The sequence below is a fragment of the Chrysemys picta genome, chromosome 7 (genome assembly GCF_011386835.1).
Source record: "Chrysemys picta bellii isolate R12L10 chromosome 7, ASM1138683v2, whole genome shotgun sequence".
Lineage (NCBI taxonomy): Eukaryota > Metazoa > Chordata > Testudines > Emydidae > Chrysemys > Chrysemys picta.
Window position 1 is genome coordinate 19,206,225 of NC_088797.1, and position 24,241 is coordinate 19,230,465.

At 41.8% G+C, this 24,241-nt stretch overlaps 1 protein-coding gene and 1 long non-coding RNA gene across 16 annotated transcripts in view; one reads left to right on the forward strand and one right to left on the reverse strand.

Moving 5' to 3' along the window:
• LOC103306084 (uncharacterized) overlaps nucleotides 1-14,756 on the forward strand; it is a 47,245-nt gene extending 32,489 nt beyond the window's left edge. Inside the window, exons 4-7 of the long non-coding RNA XR_010589036.1 lie at nucleotides 9,362-9,510; nucleotides 11,392-11,478; nucleotides 13,842-14,069; nucleotides 14,614-14,756. This is a non-coding gene — a long non-coding RNA (uncharacterized LOC103306084). The remainder of the gene's footprint in view (nucleotides 1-9,361; nucleotides 9,511-11,391; nucleotides 11,479-13,841; nucleotides 14,070-14,613) is intronic.
• FGD5 (FYVE, RhoGEF and PH domain containing 5) overlaps nucleotides 1-24,241 on the reverse strand; it is a 150,223-nt gene that overhangs the window by 47,229 nt on the left and 78,753 nt on the right. For all 15 annotated transcript variants that reach the window (XR_010589035.1, XM_005288437.4, XM_042849860.2 and 12 more), the window contains 4 exons: nucleotides 21,575-21,633; nucleotides 21,430-21,460; nucleotides 4,625-4,776; nucleotides 2,121-2,277 (listed from right to left, as the gene is read on the reverse strand). Coding sequence is in view for 14 of the 15 variants with exons in the window: in XM_005288437.4 (XP_005288494.1) it covers nucleotides 2,121-2,277; nucleotides 4,625-4,776; nucleotides 21,430-21,460; nucleotides 21,575-21,633 (399 nt within the window). In the remaining variant the exon portion in view is untranslated. The remainder of the gene's footprint in view (nucleotides 1-2,120; nucleotides 2,278-4,624; nucleotides 4,777-21,429; nucleotides 21,461-21,574; nucleotides 21,634-24,241) is intronic.

Sequence of the window (24,241 nt, forward strand, 5' to 3'; positions counted from 1 at the left end):
GTAAGGTGAGGTGGTGGCCTTGGTGGGAATGGGGGGGTAGGTTGGAGGAGGCAGTGGGCTGAGAAGAGGGGGTGGGGGGAATTTGGGATGTGCAGGGCTGTGGCAGCCAGAGAAAGAGGCGACTATCCCCAGCTCCAGAGCTGTGGCTGACAGGGAGAGATGGCCCTCCTTTCCAGCCTCAGCTCTGTGGCTGCTGTGGTGGGGGAAGAGACCGCCCCTCCTGCCCAGCCCCAGCTCGGGGGCTGCTGTGGCAGGGAGAGAGGGCATATCCATGGCATTAGAAATGTAAGACTACTGATATTAAAACATGAGTTGTGTGCTTTTATTTCTAGGGAAAAAAACATTTATTAAGTTTTTTTTATATAGCACTTTTATCCAAAGCACTTTACAATAGTTAGCTAACAGTACAAACAGCATTTGGAAAGATCATTAAGTGGTCCACCGAGACCATCTGCAATTTTCAAGTGGTCCACGAAAATAAAAGTTTGAGAACCACTGTGCTAGACAACATGAAAAGGATTAAGGGCCCAATCCTGCAAAGTGCTGACCAACTCCTGGTTGATGTATAGTACACTCAACCCTGAGCATTAAAGTCAAGGGGAGCCAAGCCCGCAGCAGAATCAACATGGGGCCCTAAGCTCTGAGTTGATGGGCTAGAAGGGTAATAAATCTTAGGTGCTCCCATTTCTAAGAATGAGATGAGAAGGGTCTGAATGTTACCCCTTTTTCTGGATGAGCCTTCTGTTCAAATCCGGCTTCTCTTACTCATAGGAGCAGCCCCACCGGCTTCTTTGTAAGTAGGATTTGGCCCTCAGTTTGTATCAGGAAGACAAGAAGGTGCAGGGTAGATTGGCTGAGTGTGATAAGGAGCACAGTGGTTGTCAATAAAAAGCCTGCATTTGCCAAGTTTCTGCCCAGTGGAGCGTGAGATTCCAGCCCTCCCCCCTGCTTAGAACAGGAAATTACATCAGTGACCATAAGGTATCTGTTGGCAAATGTTGACTTTCAAATGTCAGACATGCTGCAGAGGAAGACATGATCCATACCTCATGGAACTGACATTCTAAATAACCTTTAAAGTATCAGAGCCTATTTATCCTCACAGCCTCCCTATCACCTAAATGTTGTTTATTCCCTTTTTTTACATGATGGGCAACAAAGGGGCATCCTTTTCAATTGTATTAACTTAGTCAGGTTAGCTTAACGTGCTTGAAAAGCCCCATCAACACACAGGCTAACACATCAGCTGGCTATGCTGTAGCTAGTCTGAACTGTGGCCAGCCATTGTGGCTTCAAAGGCACTAGCCTGCGTCTTGGTGGTCTTTTCAATCTGTTCTGTATAGGTTCTTATACCACGATTATCATCACAGTATGTTAATTGGGTGAAGCCAGATGAGCTAAACATAATTGAAAAACACACTTTTTGCCCACCAGGACAAGGCCAGGAGAGGTTACTTGACTCACCGAAGACCACACAGTGAGTTGGTGGAAGCGATGGGAAGAGAGCCTAGAAGTTCTGACTCCCACATTTCTCTGGTCTTTTCAGTGGATTTTTTGCATGCCTTTTTTCCTATTATTGTTTCCCTGCCATAGCATGCCCTATTGGTTATTATGGAGGCATGCTGACTTCATAGTGTAGCAGGACAGACAGATAAGTAGGGGTAGCAGCAGAAGGAGCAATAAGAGGCTTTTAAAAATGTAATGAAATGCAGCTTTAAAGAGAAGAAGGAAAAGAGAGATGGAGGGGCAGAGAAGAGAAGGGATGATGATGATGATAATAATGTACATCTTATTATACAATTATATATTATAACATTTATACAGCTTCAAAGGGCTTTAAATATGCTAATTAATGAAAGGGGAGAGAAAAAGAGGGCTGAGATGGATTCCCCCAATACACACGTGAGCAAACATACTCACATATATACACACATTCACTCTCTCTCTCTCTCTCTCTTCACTCCATGTGTCTCTCCAGAGTGTGTTCTGCAAGTGATCATTAAGATTCTTCCTCCACACCCTGTCTGAAGGCTGGTGAAATTGCAGACAGGAATATCTTTGAGACAGCAATGCAGTGCAACCATAAATTAATGCAAGTAGAGAAGTGAGAGGGGCCTCACCTCAAACTCCCGGATGACAGTGGCCAGCTGGGAAGATTTAAGGCAGGTTTCATCTAGCAAAGCCAAATTCCTATCAAACTGCATAATATATGCTGTGTGGTGATTGAACCTTGATTCTCTTGAGAGAAAAACGTCAGCCACTTTCTGGTGTTCCTCCCTAAAGCCACAGAAAGAGAAGAACAAGCCAATAAGTAACAAAAAATGCCCCACTTCATTCTGGTTACACAAATCCTATCCATCAGCTCCATACCTGCTAATGCCATTAGGAGATCTCAGTTAAGGCCTGGGTTTAACTGTCAGGAAATGGACAACACTGCACCGAAGTGCTGGGCAATGGAACGGGCTGTGGAAGAATGGGCCTTGTCTGGGGCCAGTCCCCTTTCTGTAACCCTACCTACCACAGCTGTATATGTACATGCTGGGCAGAATGTCCTCTTTATGGGCTCACATAGCTCACATTTCTCCAAGCAAACTTTCCAAATCCACCAGGGTGAACAAGAACCTTTGCTCTGAGTGCTGGTGTTAGTGGGAGAATAACTCAGATCCCCTTCACTCACAGCTCCCTCTTCTTACCCATGTTACAGTTCCTCATCTGGGCACACAATTTAATTATTTACTGAAGGTGAATTATCTACAGGAGAGAGAGCCAGCCAAAAAGGGCAGTAACAGAGGGTACAGGGCTGCTAATGAGCAGTGGCCAAGGAGACGTCAGGGTAACAGAGATTGTGGTTTTAAACAGCGGCCTTGTTAATTTCAGAATAAGAACATAAGAACGGCCGTACCGGGTCAGACCAAAGGTCCATCTAGCCCAGTATCCTGTCTACCGACAGTGGCCAATGCCAATGCTCCAGAGGGAGTGGACCAACAGGCAATGATCAAGTGATCTCTCTCCTGTCATCCATCTCCATCCTCTGACAAACAGAGGCTAGGGACACCATTCCTTACCCATCCTGGCTAATAGCCATTAATGGACTTAACCACCATGAATTTATCCAGTTCTCTTTTAAATGGTGTTATAGTCCTAGCCTTCACAACCTCCTCAGGTAAGGAGTTCCACAAGTTGACTGTGCGCTGCGTGAAGAAGAACTTCCTTGTGTTTGTTTTAAACCTGCTGCCTATTAATTTCATTTGGTGACTCCCTAGATGTGGGGAGGGGTACTGGGGATTCAAGGGCCTGTTTAGTATTGAAAGTCTAAAGCCAGTGCACGTTTTCAGATTTTCACTGCACATTTATTTTAGGTCCCTGGAACATCTACAGCAGCTAGAAGGATCGGGAACCCACATTTCTTAATAGCATACTTAGCATAACCATTTACAGAATTGTTTTCAACCTCACTGTTGTTTACAACAATTCCCTTGGAAGATGCAAACCCACATATAATATCCCCTTAACTTTTCCTCTGTTGTGCACTCCGATTTGTTATTGTAGAGCTGTTCAGGAGTGTTGCCTGCACTGTGCATACAGTCTTGTTACTATTATTTATTTATAATCTATTTTGTGGAAGCCCTGGGATAGAGTGACTGCTGATTGGCTAGAGTTCAGTGGGGGTGGAGTTAAGGAGCTATAAAGCTTGCCCCAGCTTCTGAAAGAGTCAGATTAGCCTGGGAGTTTGGTTTAGACAGATGCCTTCTGTGGATTTCATAGATTTAGTCAGTTTGGGACTGAAGCTAGCCTGACTTAGTCAGAGGCTTGTCCTAGCTAGTTGATCCAAACTAAAATGTAAGTATGGCTCAGACAGGGGCCTATCCAGCTTAAAAGATTTGCTCTAGCACTGATAGACTTTGTCTAGGCAAGACAGAGACGTAAGATTTAGTTTTGTTTAGACAGAGACCCTCAGCAGCCCTGAAAGATTGTGTTTAGCCTGAAAACTCAGCCCAGCAAAGGCTTGTTCAAACTCTGAGTGGGTTTCCTTTGACTGGGAGCTATAATATTAGGAAGTTGCCATGGGAATTGTTCTAATTTATTTCAATTTCTATGAGATCTAAAATGTTAAAAAAGACATTTTCCTATATTTCTTAATGCCTCTGAGGGTTTTTTCCTGCCTGTTCCCCCTTCCTGGTATTTGAGTCTATGACTCATGGTTCATACACATTAGACTGCTTTGTGACAATCACCTAAGGGACTCAACCAGATTGGGGCCCCAATGGGCTAGGCACTGTACAAACAGATAGCAAATGACAGTTCACGTGAGATGGGCTGCACACACACTGATTTATGGGGCTGTATACAATGGTTATCATTGTAGAGTAGTGCAGGAGCACTGAGACGTTTGTATTTTTTGGGAGGTAAAATAACAATACAGAAACATGGCATAGACAAGAAAATTCAGTCTCCCAACCTTATGGTGTCCCTGTAAATTTACCTCCCTCAACTGATGCACAAACCCTGTTAAAGATGTTTAGCATCTTTTCTTTCTTCTGTTGGAATCTTAACCCTATTGCCAGTGGTTCTTGGAATATAGGAATATATTGAGGATGAGATGAGGCCATTAATTGTCACTTACCAATTGAGGACTCTTTCCTCCAGTTCTCCCAGTATCTCCTGGTGTAGTCTGTAGATTTCAGGGATCTCACTCAAGCCCTGCTTGAGCTTCACCTCCTCCCTCTCATTTTCATCCTCATCCCCCAGCACTTTCAAGACTGCTTCATGGAAATCCTGTGAATACATCACCTGTTACACAGCAGCTAAGGCAACAGATCAGAGGTTCTTTATGGCACTTAAACCATTACTATTTTTCCTTTAAATTCCAAAAATTCATTTACAAACAGTCAGGAAACTTTATGGGAATTACAAGATACACCATAAATACTAGCATATCGTGGGCAAAAGAGGAAGGAGAACATAGGATGTATTTTCTTTCACCCATTAGTTTCATGGTTACTGTAAATTTCAGGTTAAAGTCCACATATTGATTACCCAAAACATTTAAAATAATAAAAAAAAGCTAGCTCCGCCTCCCCCCAATCCCATCAGATTATTTAAAAAATAAATTTGGGTACGTTTTGCTTTCTGGGTTTTGAGCCTTTAGGTTGCAATGGGGTCACATTTTCAAGCATTTTTCAGCTAGAAACTTCCTTTTTAAAAAAGAAAAAGGGGAAAAAAAAAAAAAAAGAAAGATGTGAGTCTTGCATAATCCCATGAGTCCAGCAGCTGGGGCTTCATGGAAAACATCAAATATTGCAAGGCTTGTCATAAAAATTCCAAGAATTGGCAACACTGAATCCAATTCCTAATTTACTGCGGGAAGGATGGCGGAGATATAAATTAAGCTACAGAACCAATCATTTCTTATATGAAATCCACTTTATCCACTATAACTGAGACCCACTTTTCAATAATAATAATAATAATGATTAATAATGATAATATATTTGGAAAATACCTTTAATCTCGATGTGGTTTAAATACTATATACACATAGGAATAATTTCTCCAGAAGTCAAAAGCAGCCATTCTAGTGTGGTGTGTGACAGCTGTTTAACAGCATACTGCAAAATCATCCAATAGTTTAGCACTGGAAGTGAAGAATCACACATCCAACTAAAACGGCAGGGGGAATTTACAGTAGGTGTGCAGATTAGAAGATGGTCAAAACAGTGGTGCTAACAAACTTATATTCTTGCAAAATATGGCACAGAATCAGTTAGAACTACCTTCATACAACAATTGACTTGAAAATATGTCCAGGTCAGAGTCTGTTTAGAAAATGAAGAAAATATAATACTACAGCATCACAATGGTACCTATTACTACAGTATCATTATGGCATCCTACTCTTCCCAATTAACACTGACATCAGGGTGCTTGATCATATTCTAGTTAATACAAACGTCATGATAGAAAATACATATATTCCTGAAATACCGTCATGACATGAAAAGAGAGAAAAGAATGAATTAGATGAAAGAAACATATTGTACTGGGAGCTCTTATTTTTCAAGAAAGGTGGGAGTTTCCATATATTACATTCACAAAAATACAATTTACATGCAACTCATCAGGACATGTAACATATGGGTAGCAGGATTTTAAGTGGGATGAGAAAATAAAATAAAATCCTTTACTAGGGAGTTTTCCAGGGAGAACTTCGAAAAGGTCTTGGACACAGTAATTCTTATCTCTTTGTTGGTATTGTAAATCAAATTCCCAATGTTCTTTACTTTCTTCTTTAATTCAGAAATTTGTTGATATCTATTCATCTCTTTTGCATTCCCAAAGAATCTAACTGCATATATATCAGGGCAATGCATTGGGCATAATCAGAGGGTCCATTTCTAGAGAATTTACATGAGACTAAAAATAGGAGGTAAATCACCAAAACTGCTAAAACTGCAGGTAAAGCACCTAAACATCATTATTTTATGAAGCCCTGCTAAACAAGGTATGGGAAATCAAAGAAAATATAATAGTCCAAAATCATTCTATTGTAACTGTAGAATGATGTAATTACACAAGGGGTACATTTGCGGCAAGGCTTTAATGAAGTGACTAATTTTCTCATGGGACCATTAAAGATCCCTAATGCTTTCCCCAATTTTTCTTTACTTTAATATCACTTTGAAGCCACCTTTTTTTTTCAGCCTGACGTCTCACAAACATAATATTCTACACTACCTCTCCTGAGGGTTGTTTTGCTGGGTGGTGCGCAACATCAGAGGTGACTGCCTTTCCATCGTGGGAAAGTAATTCCGTTGTGAATGCATATAGTTTTGGAAGTACATTGTTATGCAAAGTACTATATAAATGAAAGGTGGTTGTATTGGATTAAATGCATCCACTAGACTCAGTGGAAATGAGGAACATCAGGGAAAAATGTAGCGTATTATCTCTTTTGCTCAAGGTCAACTGTATGGAACTCCCTTCAGAAGCCATCTTAATGGCTTCAGAGCTGATAATCTATCCAGTTATGAGCTTTCTGAACTAAAATGCTGATATTCCATTGGAATAGTGTGTCCTTATAAGAATGCACAGCAGCAAAATCATGTTCTGTAGTAGAAAGGTTAATAGTTTGTTGTTGAGTGGGGTGAATCTTCACCCTAAACTAGTGCTACTGTTGTGTCTTGCCAGCTCAGGGGTTAGACGTCAGGTCTCCTACACAGTAGCACAGATTATTAGAGAGTAGCAATCCAAGCTCAAGAAAATTCTAAAGAACAAAACTAGAGGTATTGCTGTGACACATAACACTCCAGCACCTAATTCTTCAGTATCACTACAACAACAAAGCATTATTGGACTGAACAGAGAGGATATTAGCCAATCCAGAAATATGCCTGGAGAGCAGAACTGTTAATGGATACAAATTCTCCTTTTTATTCCCCTGAAACGGATGTTAGGAGATGAGTCTGAGCCAGGCAGCCGGGTGTTCCTTAGTCTGGACCAGGTAGGGCTCCTGTGGTCAAATTTCCTGTTTTCCGCCAATTGGAGCTTAATAGGTGAAATAACTGGATCCCACATTGTCTACGAAAATAAATGAGCATTTGGGAAACTGGAAGCACATTCCAGCTCGTGATGAGGCCAGGCGCTGGAGAGCCATACGGAATCACTTAAAAAGTCATACAGAACTTTTCCCAATCCTTCCTTTGCATCCCAATAAACTAAGAAGTGTCTGGAGTTTTATTGCAGAAGTGGGTGGGAGGAGAGAGAAAGGGAAAGAAAGAGAGAGAGGGAGCACAATTAATTGCAAAGCCAGCTTGAAAGCAAGGCCTATTAATTGTAGGGGTTGAAAGCTCCCAATGACTACTTACAGAGCAGCAGTGGCAGATGTGGAGATTATAAAACTTCCTGTTTCATAAAAAGATGATCTGTCCTTATCTGAGAGACCATAAAGCAAGGGGGCGCTCCATTAACTCTTGCTAAAGGTAAAGATCCTTGCATGAGTCTGAAGACAGCCCCAGGAAGGACATAGCCTGGTCAGTCACATAAGCAGATCCTGGAAAAAAATGCAGTTGACCACAGGATAGCCTGTTTCTTTCATTACGATTCTCATGATCTACACCTTCTTTCCTGCTCCCATTCCAGCATTGTTTTCATTTGTAGAAATATTTTACTCTCTGTGTGTATGTGTCTATGTAGGCCGTGATGATGTGCTGTCACCTACCAGGTGGGGTTGGGGAGGGGCGGAGGTCTATTTCACATAATTTAACATGCATATAACACACAAGGAAATACTGCAGTGTGAGAGATCCAAGGGAGGCTTAGAATCATGAGACACCAGATTGGTTGCCCCAGTCACTGAAACTCGATGTCTACAGAATAGGTATCAGCAGAGCCAGCTTCCTCACACACTGTCTCATGAATGTACCTCTCATCTGACCATAGCAACCACCTCTAGAGACAAGAGGGGAGCTCAACTTCTATGGTCCACTTAGTTTCTCTGCTGAGTGCAGTGTTGCCAATCAGAGCCAATGAGGCTGGTGGTTTTTGTGATGTGGATATCTGTCTCCAGGGAACTGGACTAAGACTACTTCAGTGGTGACTTTTAAAAGCTGAGATATGTGTCCACATAGCTGTCACCTCAAGTGGCACTCATAGAGGAATCTGGTTGGAAGTCTCAGCAGAGACGCCATGGATTAAATGGGCCATAGAGAATGAATTCACTTCTCACCCATAGAAGTCAATATTTCAGGTTTAGGATGGAGGCACATTTTGTGCACTGGAAACTAATGACAGTGGAAGACTGAAAATATTAGGTACAAATACTTAGGCTCCATCAATGCACAATTAGCACTAACATGAATGCATCAAAAAGAGCATGGATCCCATTAGTGTGGGCTTCTTTGTAAGGCTGTGCTAAAGCACCTGAATCTTCCCAACCTCAGCCACCCTGTCTGACTGGTCCTGATCAGATTTTCCGTAGGGTCTGAGAAGTGTGTTAAGTTATTGTGTACTGATGTGGCAGTGGAGACAAATGTGCACAGGGGATGAGAACTTAATTTCAACGTTGATCTAAGTTTAGGTTTTGAACTCAAGCACTCAGAAGTGGAAGTTTAGTGCCTGCGTCCCATAAGGCCATCAAAGCCCTTGTGCAGATGTAGCATATAACATCACTTATGTTTCAATAGTTTACAAATAAAGGTTACTCTATATGCCCTAGTGTATCTCATTAAAAAGGGTCTGGTGTCTTATGTGATTATTTGATTGCGACTCTTTTAGAGGTGCTGAAAAAACAGCCCCATTTCTATTTGTTTTCAAATTTGCTATTAAAAATATACTTACACTGGGATTTATCTGCTAAATCTAGCTCAGGGTGAATGTTTGCACCTGATATGAAGACTCTGCTCCACTCTATCCTGACAGTGACATATCGAATAAGCAGGAGGAACCTTTTAAATCATGAAGTATTCCAGTGATGGTTCTGTTGACACTGCACATGAGGAGACCAAGGATCAAGTAAGCACAACCCCATTGATAAAATTAAAGCCCTATCAGTTAATATCGAGAAGTGTAAGTGGCTTGCCCAAGATTACACAAGTCATGGTAGAGCTCAGAATAGAACCCAAGTCTGCGTTCTCCTAATCCAGGGCTTTAGCCAAAAGACCAAAGAGTATCAGGAGTCACTCTTCCAGCAGGTTCAAACAAGCTGAATTCTGCTTTAGTCTGAACAATCTGGCTTGCGACAGACAGATTCAGTATCCCAGTGGTCCGGGTGAACCCATGCTGTGAATGTATTTCTTCACACGCTACTGTGCAAACCGCAAGTTATTATTAAAAACAACATTCCACTTTTTTAAAAAAAAGATATATTAAAAACATACACTGTCTGCCCAAATAAGCTCATTCATCAGATGAAAAAAAATGCAGCTGTTTTAACACTCCATGGGAAGGTGATTCTGCTGGGTGAGTTAATAGAAATGGCAGCAAGTTTTTTCCACTCAGAGACAATTTCCTGGCCTCCTGCCGCACTGTATGTAGTGTTGTTGAATGTGCTGAGAAAGGAAGCAAGGGCTCAATAAAAAGAAACCGCTACGGTCATAGATCTCATTCAACGATGCACTGCTTCTTCCATCCAGCCCTGAACAAGGATGAGTAAATCAGTTTGGAGACGCTAAGAATCTTTTCCCCACTAGATCTAGTAGACGTGTTCTAGTAGCCTTCCAACGTGTCAAACTTTTAGGGATTGAAAAGTTATCTTTTTTTTTCATTCCCTGTCCATTGGAAGTACAAACCTCCATGAAACCTGGTAACCTCCAGGTACAAACACCCACAAATTCTGAGGCTGTTCTAATGTGGATCCAAATTTTACTTTGGGCCCCATCTCCAATAATTGTGAAGGCCAGCCCTTCAGCTCATGTAAATCACGGTAGCTCCATTGACTTCAGTGTGCTATCTGGATTTATCCCAGCTGAGGGCTATGTAGGTGTGATTTTAGTGCTGATGAAAGGTGCTAGGTTAACAGTACCGGGCTCTGAACTGCTCTCTCTATCTGCAGAACAGGCACAGCACGGACAGAGACAGAACTGGGGGAAAAAGCTATTCTGAGCAAAAGGACAACACTGGCACAAGAAGAAATGGATATAAAGTGGCCATGAATAAATTTAGGCTGGAGATTAGTTGAAGGTTTCTAAACCTCTGAGGAGTGAGGTTCTGGAACAGCCTCCCAATAGGAGCAGTGGGGGCAAACAACCTAACTAGTTTTAAGATGCAGCTTGATAAGCTTATGAACATAATTATATGATGGGGTTGCCTGTGATAGCGGAGGACTGAATTCAATGATCCAGGAAGTCCTTTCCAGTCCTATGTCCTAATGTAATCCTCCACCTTACCTGGAAGAACTGACTATGGGTAAGAGTGAATATGGTCCATTCATTCTTTGGCTTCTCTTTTGCAACAGCCAATTAGTGCCAGGTGTGGTGAACATGCTAGTTCACTGGGAACCAGAATGGGACTCATTTAATTTAAACCACCAAACAGTGCTCAGAAGCTGTATCTACACTGGGAACATTTGGATCTGTAATTCTCCACTGGTGGACGAACAGTAGAAGCTGTAGTGTAGACGGGGACAGGTGTTTTTACCACTGTGTCACTACAACTGGTAAAAAAGGAGGACCAAAAATCATGAACATTTCCACCTATATTTTTGAATTTTGAAACGTTTTGACCAACTCTGTGGCTGGCCCCGAGCAGGATGCAAGTCTCATGAAAATGTTCATAAAGAATTTCATTGCATTTTTCCATCAACATTTCAAAAATTGTCCAGTTCTAGTTGTCAAGTCTGTGCCACATCTATATCACTCCACCACCGATGCTTCCATCGTTGTTATCCCATTACAGGTCCAAGTTTTCCGCGTTTAACATGCCCAGCTGGTTACAATTTCAGACACTAAAGACCCCAGATGGATTGAAGCTGTTCATACAGAGGTGGAAGACTTTCATATTCTTTTTTCCCATCCTTCGTAGCAACCAATCCCCCTTCTAGGCGCCTCTCCTAATTGAAATGAATCTACTAATCATTTTGAAGCTCCTCAGTCATTGCAATTAATTCAGGGTTTAGAAAAGAGAAGCTTAGCAGCTGTAGCAAGATTATCCCAAATCTGCTTAACTAACTGATTAGAATGTTCCGGAGTTGCCGCCCATTCCAAATGAACATCCACAGAACAAATAACTCCCCATTTTATACCATAAAGGAATGAAAAAAAACTAGCCCCTCTTTTCCACTCAATCTCAGCAAATGTAATTAATCATTAATTGCCCAGACTTGTGATTATAATTAACTCTGAGAAATTATTGAATTCCAATTGCCCAGATCGCCAGCCTTACAATGATTAGTACCAAAGCTTGAAATACAATAGTAATAGCTATAAACATCCATTTCCAAAAAATGATGCCATTGCTGAAAGTGCTGAGTTCCTGGGAAGCCATTAATCAAAGGTAAAGTGCTTGTGCAGTCCAACTCCAATCCATTATGGCACCTGAAGGTCTCCAAATCCATCATCTGAACAACCCAGCCAAACACAGAAGGTACCAAACATTGAGTCCATATAATTTCCTGCTGGATCAAAATTTCCTTAAAATAGAGGCATGAACCAAAACCAATCCATTTCAGGCTCTGCTCATAGCAACCGATCCCCAAAAGGACTCAATCTTGCACTCTGATACGTGGGCGCACAGTACTACACTACATTGTAAAATCTGCTCTAGTGTTATTACTCCCAGCATTGCTCAGATACTACACAGCTGGAAGCCCTAGAAAACTAAGTTGTATAGATTTGGAAGTTGAGGAAAAGGCAGCACAAAGATGTTCACAACTATCATTAAAGCAAAGAAAATGTTTTGCTTTTTCATTTGTGCACACAGCTACTTTTCAAGATATATTTGCCTAGGGAAAGCACTCAACAGCATCTCTGAGCCTCAATCACCACTGGAAACTTATACTTTGTATAACTGAGATCTTGCGAAAGTCATGGAGCACAGAGAGACTAAAGCTATGTCTACATAGCAATGAAACACCTGCAGCTGGCCTGTGTCAGCTGACATGGGCTCACAGGGCTCGGGTTGCGGGGCTGTAAAATTGCTGTGTAGACTGTTGGGCTCAGGGTGGAGCCTGGGCTTTGGGACCCTGCCCACTTGCTGGGTCCCAGAGCTTGGACTCCAGCCCGAGCCCAAACATCTACACTACAATTTACAGCCCCACAGCCTAAGCCCGGCGAGCCCAAGTCAGCTGACACAGGCCAGCCGCAGGTGTTTAATCGCTGTGTAGACATAGACAGTGAGATGAATGTTCATAGTAAGTGGTGCTGGTATCTCAGTAGGTGGCACTCTTCTCTCTGAGTAAGCATTGAAGTGAATACCAGCTCTAGTTAAAATTCTGATCCAGAGCCAGAAGTGTGTTTGGATTTCAAACACCCCAACGATCTGGGGTGTTCAGATCTGGTGTTCAGGTTTGACTCCCCTCTTTACTTTGAACCAATACCCAGCACAATGTTAAGGGACACTCTGCAAGGGGTGGCATGTGGCAGATGAGGCTTGAAAATGAGGTCCTGACCACCTGTGGCCATTACCGATTCCATGGCTCTTTCCATCAGAATAGTTAACCCTCATGTGCTGGCTATGTTCCTACTCGGGTAATTCTATTCTGCCTCCCTAAATTCCCCTGGCATTTTCAAAGGGATATTCTATTCTCCTTCACAACCTGTCAGACCATTGTGTAGTGTTTCTGTGCCCTGTGAACACATGCTATGTGTTCCACCCTAAAGGAAGCTGCATTTCAGTGGCAGGAGAGGTGTTCTCTGTGTTCTTTACCTCGCCAACAAATCTGTTGTGAAGCTTAAGTAGTTGGAGCCTGTTTCTTACATTCTTACTCACACTGAGTAGCACTTTACATCTTGAGTAGTCCCATTGACTTCAGTGGGATGATTTGGGAGAAAAGGTATAACTCAGGAAGAGGAAGAGTATCAAAAGTTGACTCTCTTTATATACAAAGCCTTCTGAGCTCTGCAGATGAAAAGGCGGTCTAGATATGCAATGCATTATTAGTGTTAGTAGTAGGAGCTGTGATTCTGATACCTTCTAGAGGCCCGATCTTTATCCTGGCCACGTGGCTTTTTTATGCCCAATATAGTGAAACCATTAAAGATTGGAAGAATTTTTTTCTTTGCCGTCCTAGCCTGACAGAGTGCCACTCCCCCACCCCTTTTGCCCACTCGATCCTTCCTAAATAGATTATAACTATAAGCAATCAGTTGATGCATCATCATATTATTATTATTTATTTCTTCTGGCAGAGCCCACAATGGTCAAGGTACTATTCAGTCATAATGGAAGTTGTGATCCTTGCCATGATGAGTGTAACTGAAGGTAGAATTTGGCCTGTGGAATCTTATTATTGGTGGTAATGCACAAACCAGGAAAAAACAACAACTTGACTTTCAGATCGCAGAATGTGTTTGTGGTGCTGGCAATGAGGAAAAACACATCTTCTTACTTATCAACAGAGCATATCTGATGTGGAGGTATTGAGAGAAAATAAACGTGGCCACAATGCCACTTTTCAGAGTCACTTTTCGGAGTAGAACAGCACTTTAAGTAATGACACATCTTGGTTTAAAATCCTCCCTCAGTTGGGGTAAATCAGTGTAACCCCATTTACTTCAAGGGAGCTACATGAATCAGATCAGACCAGATCCTTAGCTGGTGTAAACGGACACAGTTTTAGTAATATCTATTAAAATGAAGCGATGCTGATTTCTACTACCTGAAGATCTGACCCTGTAAGCCATAATGGCCAGGTCAATATCTCTTCCCTCCTCCTATATTCCTAGTTGAGGTGTAGATTCAGTGAGTTGACTAGAAACACTTTAAGGGAAGAAAGCCCAGTAGAATTTCACCTAGAGCATTTCAACAAGTCTCAAGGACTATTTTGGTTTAGGATGAGATTTGTGAGCTTTCAAATAAAGAAGGAAATTTAAAAAAAATAACAATAACAGAGAAACTGGGGGTGGGGGGTGGGAATGAACTGACCGGATATGTTAATGAAAAACCTCTGCTGTTTTTCAGGACTCTGTTCCCAGGTGGAGACATTAATATTTCAGCTGGAGAAATCATGTCTGTAACACAGAGTGTTTATCCTGATCCCAGCAAAACTCCTGTCCAGTTCTCAGACTTCTACACTTTTCAGTCAATAAAGACCTACATATTAATGGAAATTGCCTTGTGTGTCTATGTAGAGTTTTCATTGTCTAAAAAACCAAACTGATAATCTATATGATATATACCAATACTGGGAGGCCAGTAGTGTCAGCCCATTGGGGAGGTATGAGGGATGGTGGGGGAGTATAATTATAGGGGAGCCCTAATCTTTGTACAATCAAAGTCTTCATTGAACATAACAATTTGCATAAAATGGAGCAGACTTCTAGAGCCACCCTCTCCTCTAATATGGTGGACTGGCCCATAGAGACTACATGTCCCAGGATGCAATGCTCCAGTCTTCTTTGACTGTCCCAGCATTATATGCTAGGGGGACCTGTAGTCTTTGATTTCTGCACCTCCATATTAAAGCTGAACGCAGCCATGGGCTGCCTTTTAATATTTTGTGAGCCATGTTTGCCTTGCATGTTGCTCTTTGGGGCCTCCTCATTATCACCTTCAACCTCTCTCCTGGTCTTGAAAGGGGAAGTGGCACCTCTAATTAAAAAGTGGCACCTCTACGGTGGCAGAGTGAATGGCCCACGCACTACACTGAACAGTGATCTTCCCAAATTTCTCATTACTGAGACCAGCAGAAACAATGCCAGATGAACGGCAGGAAATTCTAACTATCGCAGCAGACACAATTAGTCTCTTATCCTGCTATTGCTGGGTACAATCTAGGTCAGGGACCCTGACCTCAGCGTGCACACACACACACATAAACAAATCCAAAACACTGCAAATGAGTTTAAGAACTGGCAAACTGTAGTGTGCACGTTTTGAATACTGTATCAATAGGGCTTGTTACAAGGAACTTGACCCGACGCCAAGTGTGATTTTTTTTTTTCCTTTTAAGAGATGTACAAAATGGTCTGACAGCCATTTTGGCTCAGGGTTCCCACTGTAAAATCCTTCTAGCCCATGCAAAGTTATTTTCCCACTGCAGATGAAGAGAACAATGAATAAATAAAGAAGGAAAATAAGTTCAGCCTAATGAAATTGAGGATGGGCTATTGTTCTCTGACACAATTTGTCTTTAGGCTTTTGTCAAGCATTTCAGACAGTGTAACAGCCAAACAAGCTCTTCCTTTAGCCGGGCTTCCCCATTCACTAAAGCATTTCATTAGGAAAATAATCACTTGATTGGTCCAACCAAACTTTGAACAGTATCCAAGGAATCCACAGCAGAAACAAAAATATGCCTCAGCCAATCACTCACCAGGTGATCTCTTCCAACCTTTTCCATTTAAGTAGTGATTAAGATATCATTGGTCTATCAAGGCTTTAGGGCCAAAAATGTTACTTTTCTGTAAAAGTTGGTCGCAACATAGAAGTGTGCTGAGAGTAGAGAGAGGATTGCATGCTATGTTATCTAGCATACCTGTCTAGGTCTTTACATGATGTCCATCTAAATAGTACTGAATAGATATAGTGCACTGCATACTATATTTGATAATGTATACTCACAGCTCTGTTTGTATCAAGGAATTAAATCAGGAGCTGCTTATTTTCTTGTGCATGAAAGAAGGTTGGTGAGATAGTGCTACCTCAGAGGAGTTCTGGAAATTAAACTCAATCAGCAAGACAAACTTTGAAGGTAAGCCATATTTAGACCTTGAAAACTCAGGTTTGCTACATTTTCAAGTAAACAGCTAGAGCATATTGATATATTTTTGCGCTCAGTTGTTTCCTCAGTGTTACTTCTCTATTACTAGCCTTGGAGAAGCTATGGAGTCCAGCCCAAGTCTGGGTTCCCAGCTTGTGCAGAGCCTGGCATATTTTGCATCTATTAGTACACTGCCCTTTGTGCAATCTGCTCCATTCCGTGCAACTCTTTGCTACCCAGGGAGAAATTCTTTGTGTAAGATGGAGGGATGCCTTTAGCAAACCTTAGCCACATGTTAAAATGAGAGGTGAGGCCAAACTGCAACAGAAGACCCAAACCACCTTGAATGTTGATGAAACTCATATTTGTATCTTAACATGAGTGTAGAAGTTCTGGTCCATCTTTAGGAAAAGAACCTGAACCAGAATAGAAGATCAGATCTCCTTAAACTTTGGGGAATTTAGGGTGTCAGTTTTTCAGTGCAGACCAATCTCTTGGGATAATTTCATTCACTCCTTGACTTGACAACATAAGTGATAATCATTTCAATGGGAATTGCGCACACACATTGGAGCGAAGAATGGCTAATTATGGCCTAAATTTTAAAAAATGAAAAATGCGGGAGAAGCAACCCTAGAATGAGTGAGGGAGCCAAATCAGATGCTGGGAAAGACAGCCCCATTACCAAGAGTTTGGGGGAATCTTTGGAATGCAAGGTCCAGACTGCCTGATTTGTTCACCTGGTCTGAGTCCTGTAAAGAACATACCCCAGAGAACTGCATTACCTTAGAGTAGGGCAAATAACATCTAACCCTCCAGATTATTATCACAACTACCATGCCAACTGATACAGAGTTTCTGAGTTAACACAATGTTTCCACTCTTTCGGCTCAATAGCAGAGTGGGTGTATGGAAATGTCATCATTTTGGCAATCAATCAAACTATTAAAGTCTCTGCTGAAAGGCCAAACAGATTCTGTTATGCTGAACAAATAGCTGCTCCGGACGAGGCTGCAAATGAGATGGAAAATGCAGCTCCTGCTGCAGTCTTAAGAAAAGAATTCCTCGCCCCCCCCAAAACCAGTCAGGGTGTGGTTTAGTTTTCAGTCTTCATTATTGAGATGTGGATTTGTAAAAGAAGACGAGACATTAAAAATAGCACTTTCAAAAGGTTTTGTTGAGAGAGAGGATAATAAAACAAAAATAATAGTTTGTTCAAGCTCAGTTTTCCTCAGGGGCACCCTCAATGCCACTTTTGTTGTGGATAAGGAGCGACTGCTTTTCTTGGGACATTTGTGTGAGTCTGGGGGTGCACAATGGGGTATTTGTGCCAGCTTCAGTTATGCAATGTGTTACTTACACCAACCTGGGGTGCAAAGAGGAGTAATATTTTGTATTTGTAGTGGCATCGCCAATACTACGCAAATGCACGAAGCGACCTCTTTATTAACTATTATTATTTATTTGTATTACAATAGCATCTCAAAGCTCCAATCTGGGGTCAAGGACCCATGGGTCTGAGGACAGCACACACATGCAATAAAAAAGACAGTCCCATCTCCAAAGAGCTTACAATTTCAGCATACGATGAGAGGCAATAATTGGATACAACAAATGAATGGCAGTGGGAGAAGACCCGGTAATAATGACATGATCACGTTTAGTATAACAAGCAGCAGCCACAGCATATCAACTGCCTGGCTATTTTTGAGTGCCACTGTACTGCATAGCCAGCAAGGGTGCCAGTTGCGATGAAGTTTGCTTGTGATGTAGGCACCTGTGCACTAAGGATGTGAATGAGACCACCAAACTCATTTCACAAGGATTTCCATCCCTGCTAACCTGAGTGGATTTGAACCAGTGACCAAGAGGTGAAAGAATCTCCCCTCTCCAGTTTTCTGATGAATTCATCCTCCTCATGATGTTATTTCCAAGGAACCATTTACACCTTGTCTCTTCACAACAAGTGGGATAGTTAACGAATAGAAACAATCAAGATTAATCTGAAAAAACCAAACTTGCTGATCATTTCTATGGACAACAGTCCTCCAGAGTCTGTGTGCTCTTTCAGCAACTGTGTATTTTTGGGAAGATGGAGGGTCATATTTCCAGCACGGAAACATGACCTAACTAAAGTTGTGCAGGCGGAACCTTATCTTAAAAATGGCATCTGACTGGGACGAAGAACCTGGAAGTGTAGACACTGTGACTGGTTAGGAGAGGAGTGCACAGCCAATATTCATTGTGGTATTTTCTAACTTTTGAGTGCCTGGCTTTGCAACCTTAACGTTCTCTCAACATGAGTAACATTGGTTTTGTGTGTGTAATAATATTAAAATGAAATACGGCGAACAAAATAAACCCACTTGAAGCAGAAGCTTCTGAACACCTCACAGATGAACCCCAGCTGCAAGGTTCAAGACCAAAGTTTGAGGTTGTTTGGCTCCTGACGTTTGGCTCATCAAGGAAATGGAAAGGGTACAGGGAGAAAGAGCTGTGAAATATGGATCTGGAGTCCTTCAGAGTTTGAGGTGTTCAAATGCAAGGGACTGGCATGGCTCCAACTCTCCTTTTACATTTAAAAGTCTTCCTTTATTTCCCTAAATTTTAAAAAATTAATATAATAAAGCGCAAAGGGAAACAACTATGCTGCTTCCTCCAGGAGTGAATGAAGGAATGTCAAGGAAGAGAATGAAATCCCTAGCTGAAGATCATTTAGCGGGGAGGGATAGCTCAGTGGTTTGAGCATTGGCCTGCTAAACCTAGGGCTGTGAGTTCAATCCTTGAGGGGGCCACTTAGGAATCTGGGGCAAAATCAGTACTTGGTCCTGCTAGTGAAGGTAGGGGGCTGGACTTGATGACCTTTCAAAGTCCCTCCTAGTTCTAGGAGATAGGATATCTCCATAAATTTAAATTTAGTGAAACATTGAGTTACAGACCCAAACACTTACACCGAAAGCAAAACACCAACTGTTCCGCATGAAATTGATGACTAACAAGAACACAGAAAATCACCCTGCTTTGTATCACAGGTATCCTTTCCCTGCTCTAATGAGGCTAACTGGCTGATCTAAGCCATATGTTTTAATCATCATGAAAACTGGGCTGATTTCCCTCTTGTCTTAAAACAGCATTTCAATATTGGCTAACAAACCTACAGCTAATACTACCCAGTTTCTGCAATACACATTGGCTGTGTGGAAACTATACTACTTCCCCCAAGGGATAGCAGTGAGTGGTTTACATTTTGGGGTCAGACCAGGAAAGCCCTCTTTGTTTTCATTCACTTGTACATTCAAGCCAACTTTGTGGCGTTAAGTAGATAAAATTAGTGTCAAAGCTGAGTTTTCCCGTAACTAGCCTACGAGCTGTAATTTTTATGGGAGTTCTTTCTATTATGGATTACCAGCAGTTTAGGATTCTTTCCAGCTGGAACGGAGCGGTACGCACTCTCTCACATGAATGTTTCTAAGCTAAAACCTTCTAAGCACAGGCATAAAACAAAAGCCCCATCTCCTGGATATAGCTGTCAGCTTGGAAGTGAGAGCAAAAAGACATTTCCTGTTCTTTCTAAATGGTTTTCCCAGGCAGTAAATGCTCTTATAACTTGCACACCACCCCAGAATCAAACACCCTGTAAGATTTGGTGCTATCTAGCTTTCAGTTGAAGTGAACTTTAGCATGACTCCAGCCAGTGGGAAGCTCCCCTTTGGCTTACCTCACAGAATTGTTCCCTCCAGATCATGAAGCTCCTCATGCAAGTCCCAGCTGCAGTAGCACGGAGGCTACACACCCACTAGCCATGTCTAGGTAAGGAATTCTATTAAAAAAATGTGCTACCACCAGTTTGGCTGAACTGGGGTTAGTACTGCTGCGAGTGCCCGTGTAGACAAAATTGGCAGCAGGTGCTGTTTTTACCAACTTGTCCAAGGGATGAGAGACTCCACTAACTGGTGAAGTCTCTTTTAATGACTGGCTGCCAGTTGGCAGGCTCAGCAATCTCCAGTTGGTTTTCTAAAAAGCAATTGTCTGCAAGGTGTTCATCATACTGGAGACCGCTGTCCTGCTACCCAAGCTTGGGCAGGCTTTTCAGCTTTGGCAACTGGCCCGAGAGAGGCACAAGGAGGAGGCAGAAATGCCCTGTTGATTTCCTATTTTCCTTATTTTGTTCTTTGTGAAAGACGCTCCGCACTGTTAAGGATTGGGGAATTTTCCAAGGACGCCCCAGTGCTATCTTTTGCATTGTCACAGAGTTTATTCCTCAGCAGTGGCGGCTGGTAAACTCTGCTCATTTGCTATCCTCTCCTGCCTCCCAAACACAGCCATGCAAGACTTTGGGATGAGATCTAATAAGTTGTGGCACAATCTCTAGGGCAGCAATGTGGATTGGGACACTTAGAACCAGTATGGACAAAACATTAGAGGACCTAGGAAACAGGCCTGCATGGGCCAGGAGATGAACAGAATGATTTATTAGGTCTTTTCTGTCCCTAATTTCTATGATTCTGTGAGCAAACCTCAAGCACCGCCTACCCTGCCTGCTCTCCACTAGCTGTCTCTGGCTTGGTGTGGGCCTAGCTCTGGCCACAGCATGATTGTCTGTACCCCAAACAGAAAACACAACTTAATGGGAGCAAAATGAATCCACTCAAACAAGAACCAAAAGCTAGTTCGCATGGACCCTCTGCAAGTCTTCTTCACCTACATTTCTTTCCCCTCAGATAGAATTCTCAACTCTATCTCAATCACAATCTCCTTCTCTGACTCACTGTCCTTCTCTCTTCTACCTATGCAATGTTATTCTCTAAAGAAAAATACTCTCCACAAATAAAAGCCTGGTGAGGTTTGTTACCCATAGTTCTTTCTTATGGATGAGAAACTCCAGACGTTTGGCACACACAGAAAGAGTAGTTTATCAGAAGACAGATTTCTTTGCAATGCCTCAACAAGCACCTCCCCACTGTAAGCCACTCCTAATAGAATTCACCTCAGTCTCTTCAACGCTTTTTCTGTCTCCTAAATTACAGCTAAGTAAGAGGGCAATTAGGTTTCAACAATTAAAATGATTTACTTACCACATGTAACAGCCGGAGCATCTCCACATATCTGCAGAAAGAGACAGAATTATATTAATTGCCATCAAGCTAGCGCTGAATGAATCAGGGTGGAATGTGCAGCTTCATTTGCAAGAGAACAGCCAGATTTTGACAGACAACTCACACTTTCTCCGAAGACACCAGCTCCTGGGCGATGAGGTAAGCTCTGGACTGTCCTTCTTTCTGTTGAAAAGGAAACCACAGGTGTTAAGAAATCTCCCATCCCAAAACCAGAAAGGGCTGGAGAATGCCCTCAATCTACATGATCCTTGAATCTGAATCACAGAATCTTATGGAATGGACCTCATCTAGTCCAACCCCCTGCTCAAAGCAGGACTAATCCCCAGGCAGATTTTTGCCCCAGATCCCTAAATGGCCCCCTCAAGGATTGAACTCACAACCCTGGGTTTAGCAGGCCAATGCGCAAACCTCCTTGAGTCTTTCTATTCAAAGTTTATACACTGCCTAGCAGAATGGGGTCCTGATCCACAACTGCAGCTCTGCCACCCCAATACAAATAAATAAATACAAAATATACAGCCTGAAATGGGGTCATGCTCTCACGATTCAAGAAGTTGTTTTGGTGGCTATGGACTGACTCCTGACCTTACTGAAATCAGAGAGAAAATTCCCATTGATTTCAATAGGGCAAAAATTCATCAGAAAGAAAGGCCGACAGATTCTAACTCTAGAAGGGTAATTTCATGACTGCAGGAGGCAAAGCTGATCCAGTTTGTTCAGGCCACTCATGGGCAAGGAAAAGGTTTTTGTTTTTTAAATAGTTATATTCCAAACTGTTCCCACTGCAGCGCAAGCTACAGAAGCAAACAAGTTCAAAGGGCTTTCTTGCGTGCTAAGCACATTTGATGAAATTAAACTGTGGTAACTATATCCTGAAAGCAAACAGTGCAGTGTGAAAGCAAATAACATCGTTTTGAGATCACAGTGGAATGCATTTAAATCAGCAGAGATCTCCCAGGACCCAGAAACCTGCCAAAGAAGCAATGGCAGTGGTTCTTCAAGGCTCAAGAGGCTAATTATGATGCTTTGCTCTGGTTTCATGAATCATTTGGTTTTAATCTATTTACTTATTTAGTCTATTTATTTATTTAGGATGTTTTTAAACAGGTTTACAAATCATGGCCATATAAATATCAGAGACAAAATGCTAATCATTCCAAGAATGAGCTTTTGTTTAGAGCAACATTCTATAGTGATATAATCAGCAGATCCCTCTATTTAACAGGTTGTTAGCATATTACAGAGCGAGCCTCTTTACCAAGGTAAGAAATGGACAAAGCGTTGAAACCTTTATTGAGAAAGAAATCTTATACTATAGTAAGTTTGACTTATACAGCAGCGATAATAAAGCAAGGAAGCAGCCGTCAATGAACAAGAGGCCATGCAACATGCCGTTTATTCTTAACAAGCAGGAGGCAGCATCAAGTGTATTGTTTAAAGGGACCAGGTGTGTCATTAATCCATTGCTTAAAGAGCCTCCTTTAGGTGTACAATCAAGCAGCTGGGAGATGCTGAGCTGTCGTGCACTACGCTGGTTATTGTAATTCAGGTGGCAGCCTGAAATGGTGTCCTTTATCACCACCAATTCTGGATGAGAATTGCTTGGGTTGTTAGGGATCATGGTGAAATCATTTAATTCAGCCCCTCAATGAAGAGCATTTCTAAGGCCCCGGACCAAAATCCCAGATTCAAACTCCATCAACCTTTGCTAAAGTTTAGAGCACATTCAAGCTTGGCAGTTCATCTCCAGTGTTTAAACACTAATAACAGAAATCTGAACAGTAATTCCCCAAGCCTTTTGCATCTCTGGACAAGTAATCTTGTGATATCAGGTTTTTTTTTTAACCCAATGTTTCTGCTCCTTCCTGCTTCCACTCAGACTGGAAATAAGAAAGGTTGAAAACAGTTTAGGGAAGATTTAAGCATTCCCTGGAAGTGCTGGAAACTGAAATCCAGTAGCATGATAGCTGGACCATGAAAACCCAGATGCAAAATTGACTGAAATGAAACCAACCAATCTTGTTTCCATGCCCATCATTACTAAATCACAAAAAGAAAATAATCGGAATAAGTAATGAAAAGCAAAGTTACATTTTAAAAATTCTTTCCGTTTTAAGGTGCTGTTTCCTACACAAGTAAGGATTTTTTTTAAAAAAGTAGTGCATTTTATATTGTCAGTGCCCCTTTAATATAAAAATGTTCAGCAGCAACAAATGAGTCCTAAAACTGTCTATAACAGAGCAGCAGAGGGTTATTCAAAACACCCTGCAAATAAATCTCTTTTTACTGTACAAATGAGTGAAGGAAAGGAATGACTTTCCACCAGGAAAGTAATCAGGAACCCCATTCTGTTAGGTCATGGGTTCTCAACCTGGGGGTGGTGATCCCAGAATGGGGAAGATAATGCCCAGATCCAGTTGCTATATAGAAAAGGATATGAACCACTGTGTGAGGTGAATAAGACTTCAGAAAAGAAGGAAATAACCTGTCTTTTCCATCTATAATCTGTTTCACTGTAATCTGATGGGGAGCCAAGTGGAAGATTTAGAGACTCAAAGAAATTAGTGATCTAATCATTCATTAGATTCAGTCATCTAATCCATCTCTCTGCCAATACAAGATTGTTGCCTACAGTATGCTTTGTTGATTCTTGTTTAAATGGTCCAAAGAGTGGTGCTTCTCCCATTTTTCTTTGGGACACTTTCTACTACAGTTGAACAGATCTAGTATAGGTTTCAGAGTAGCAGCCGTGTTAGTCTGTATCTGCAAA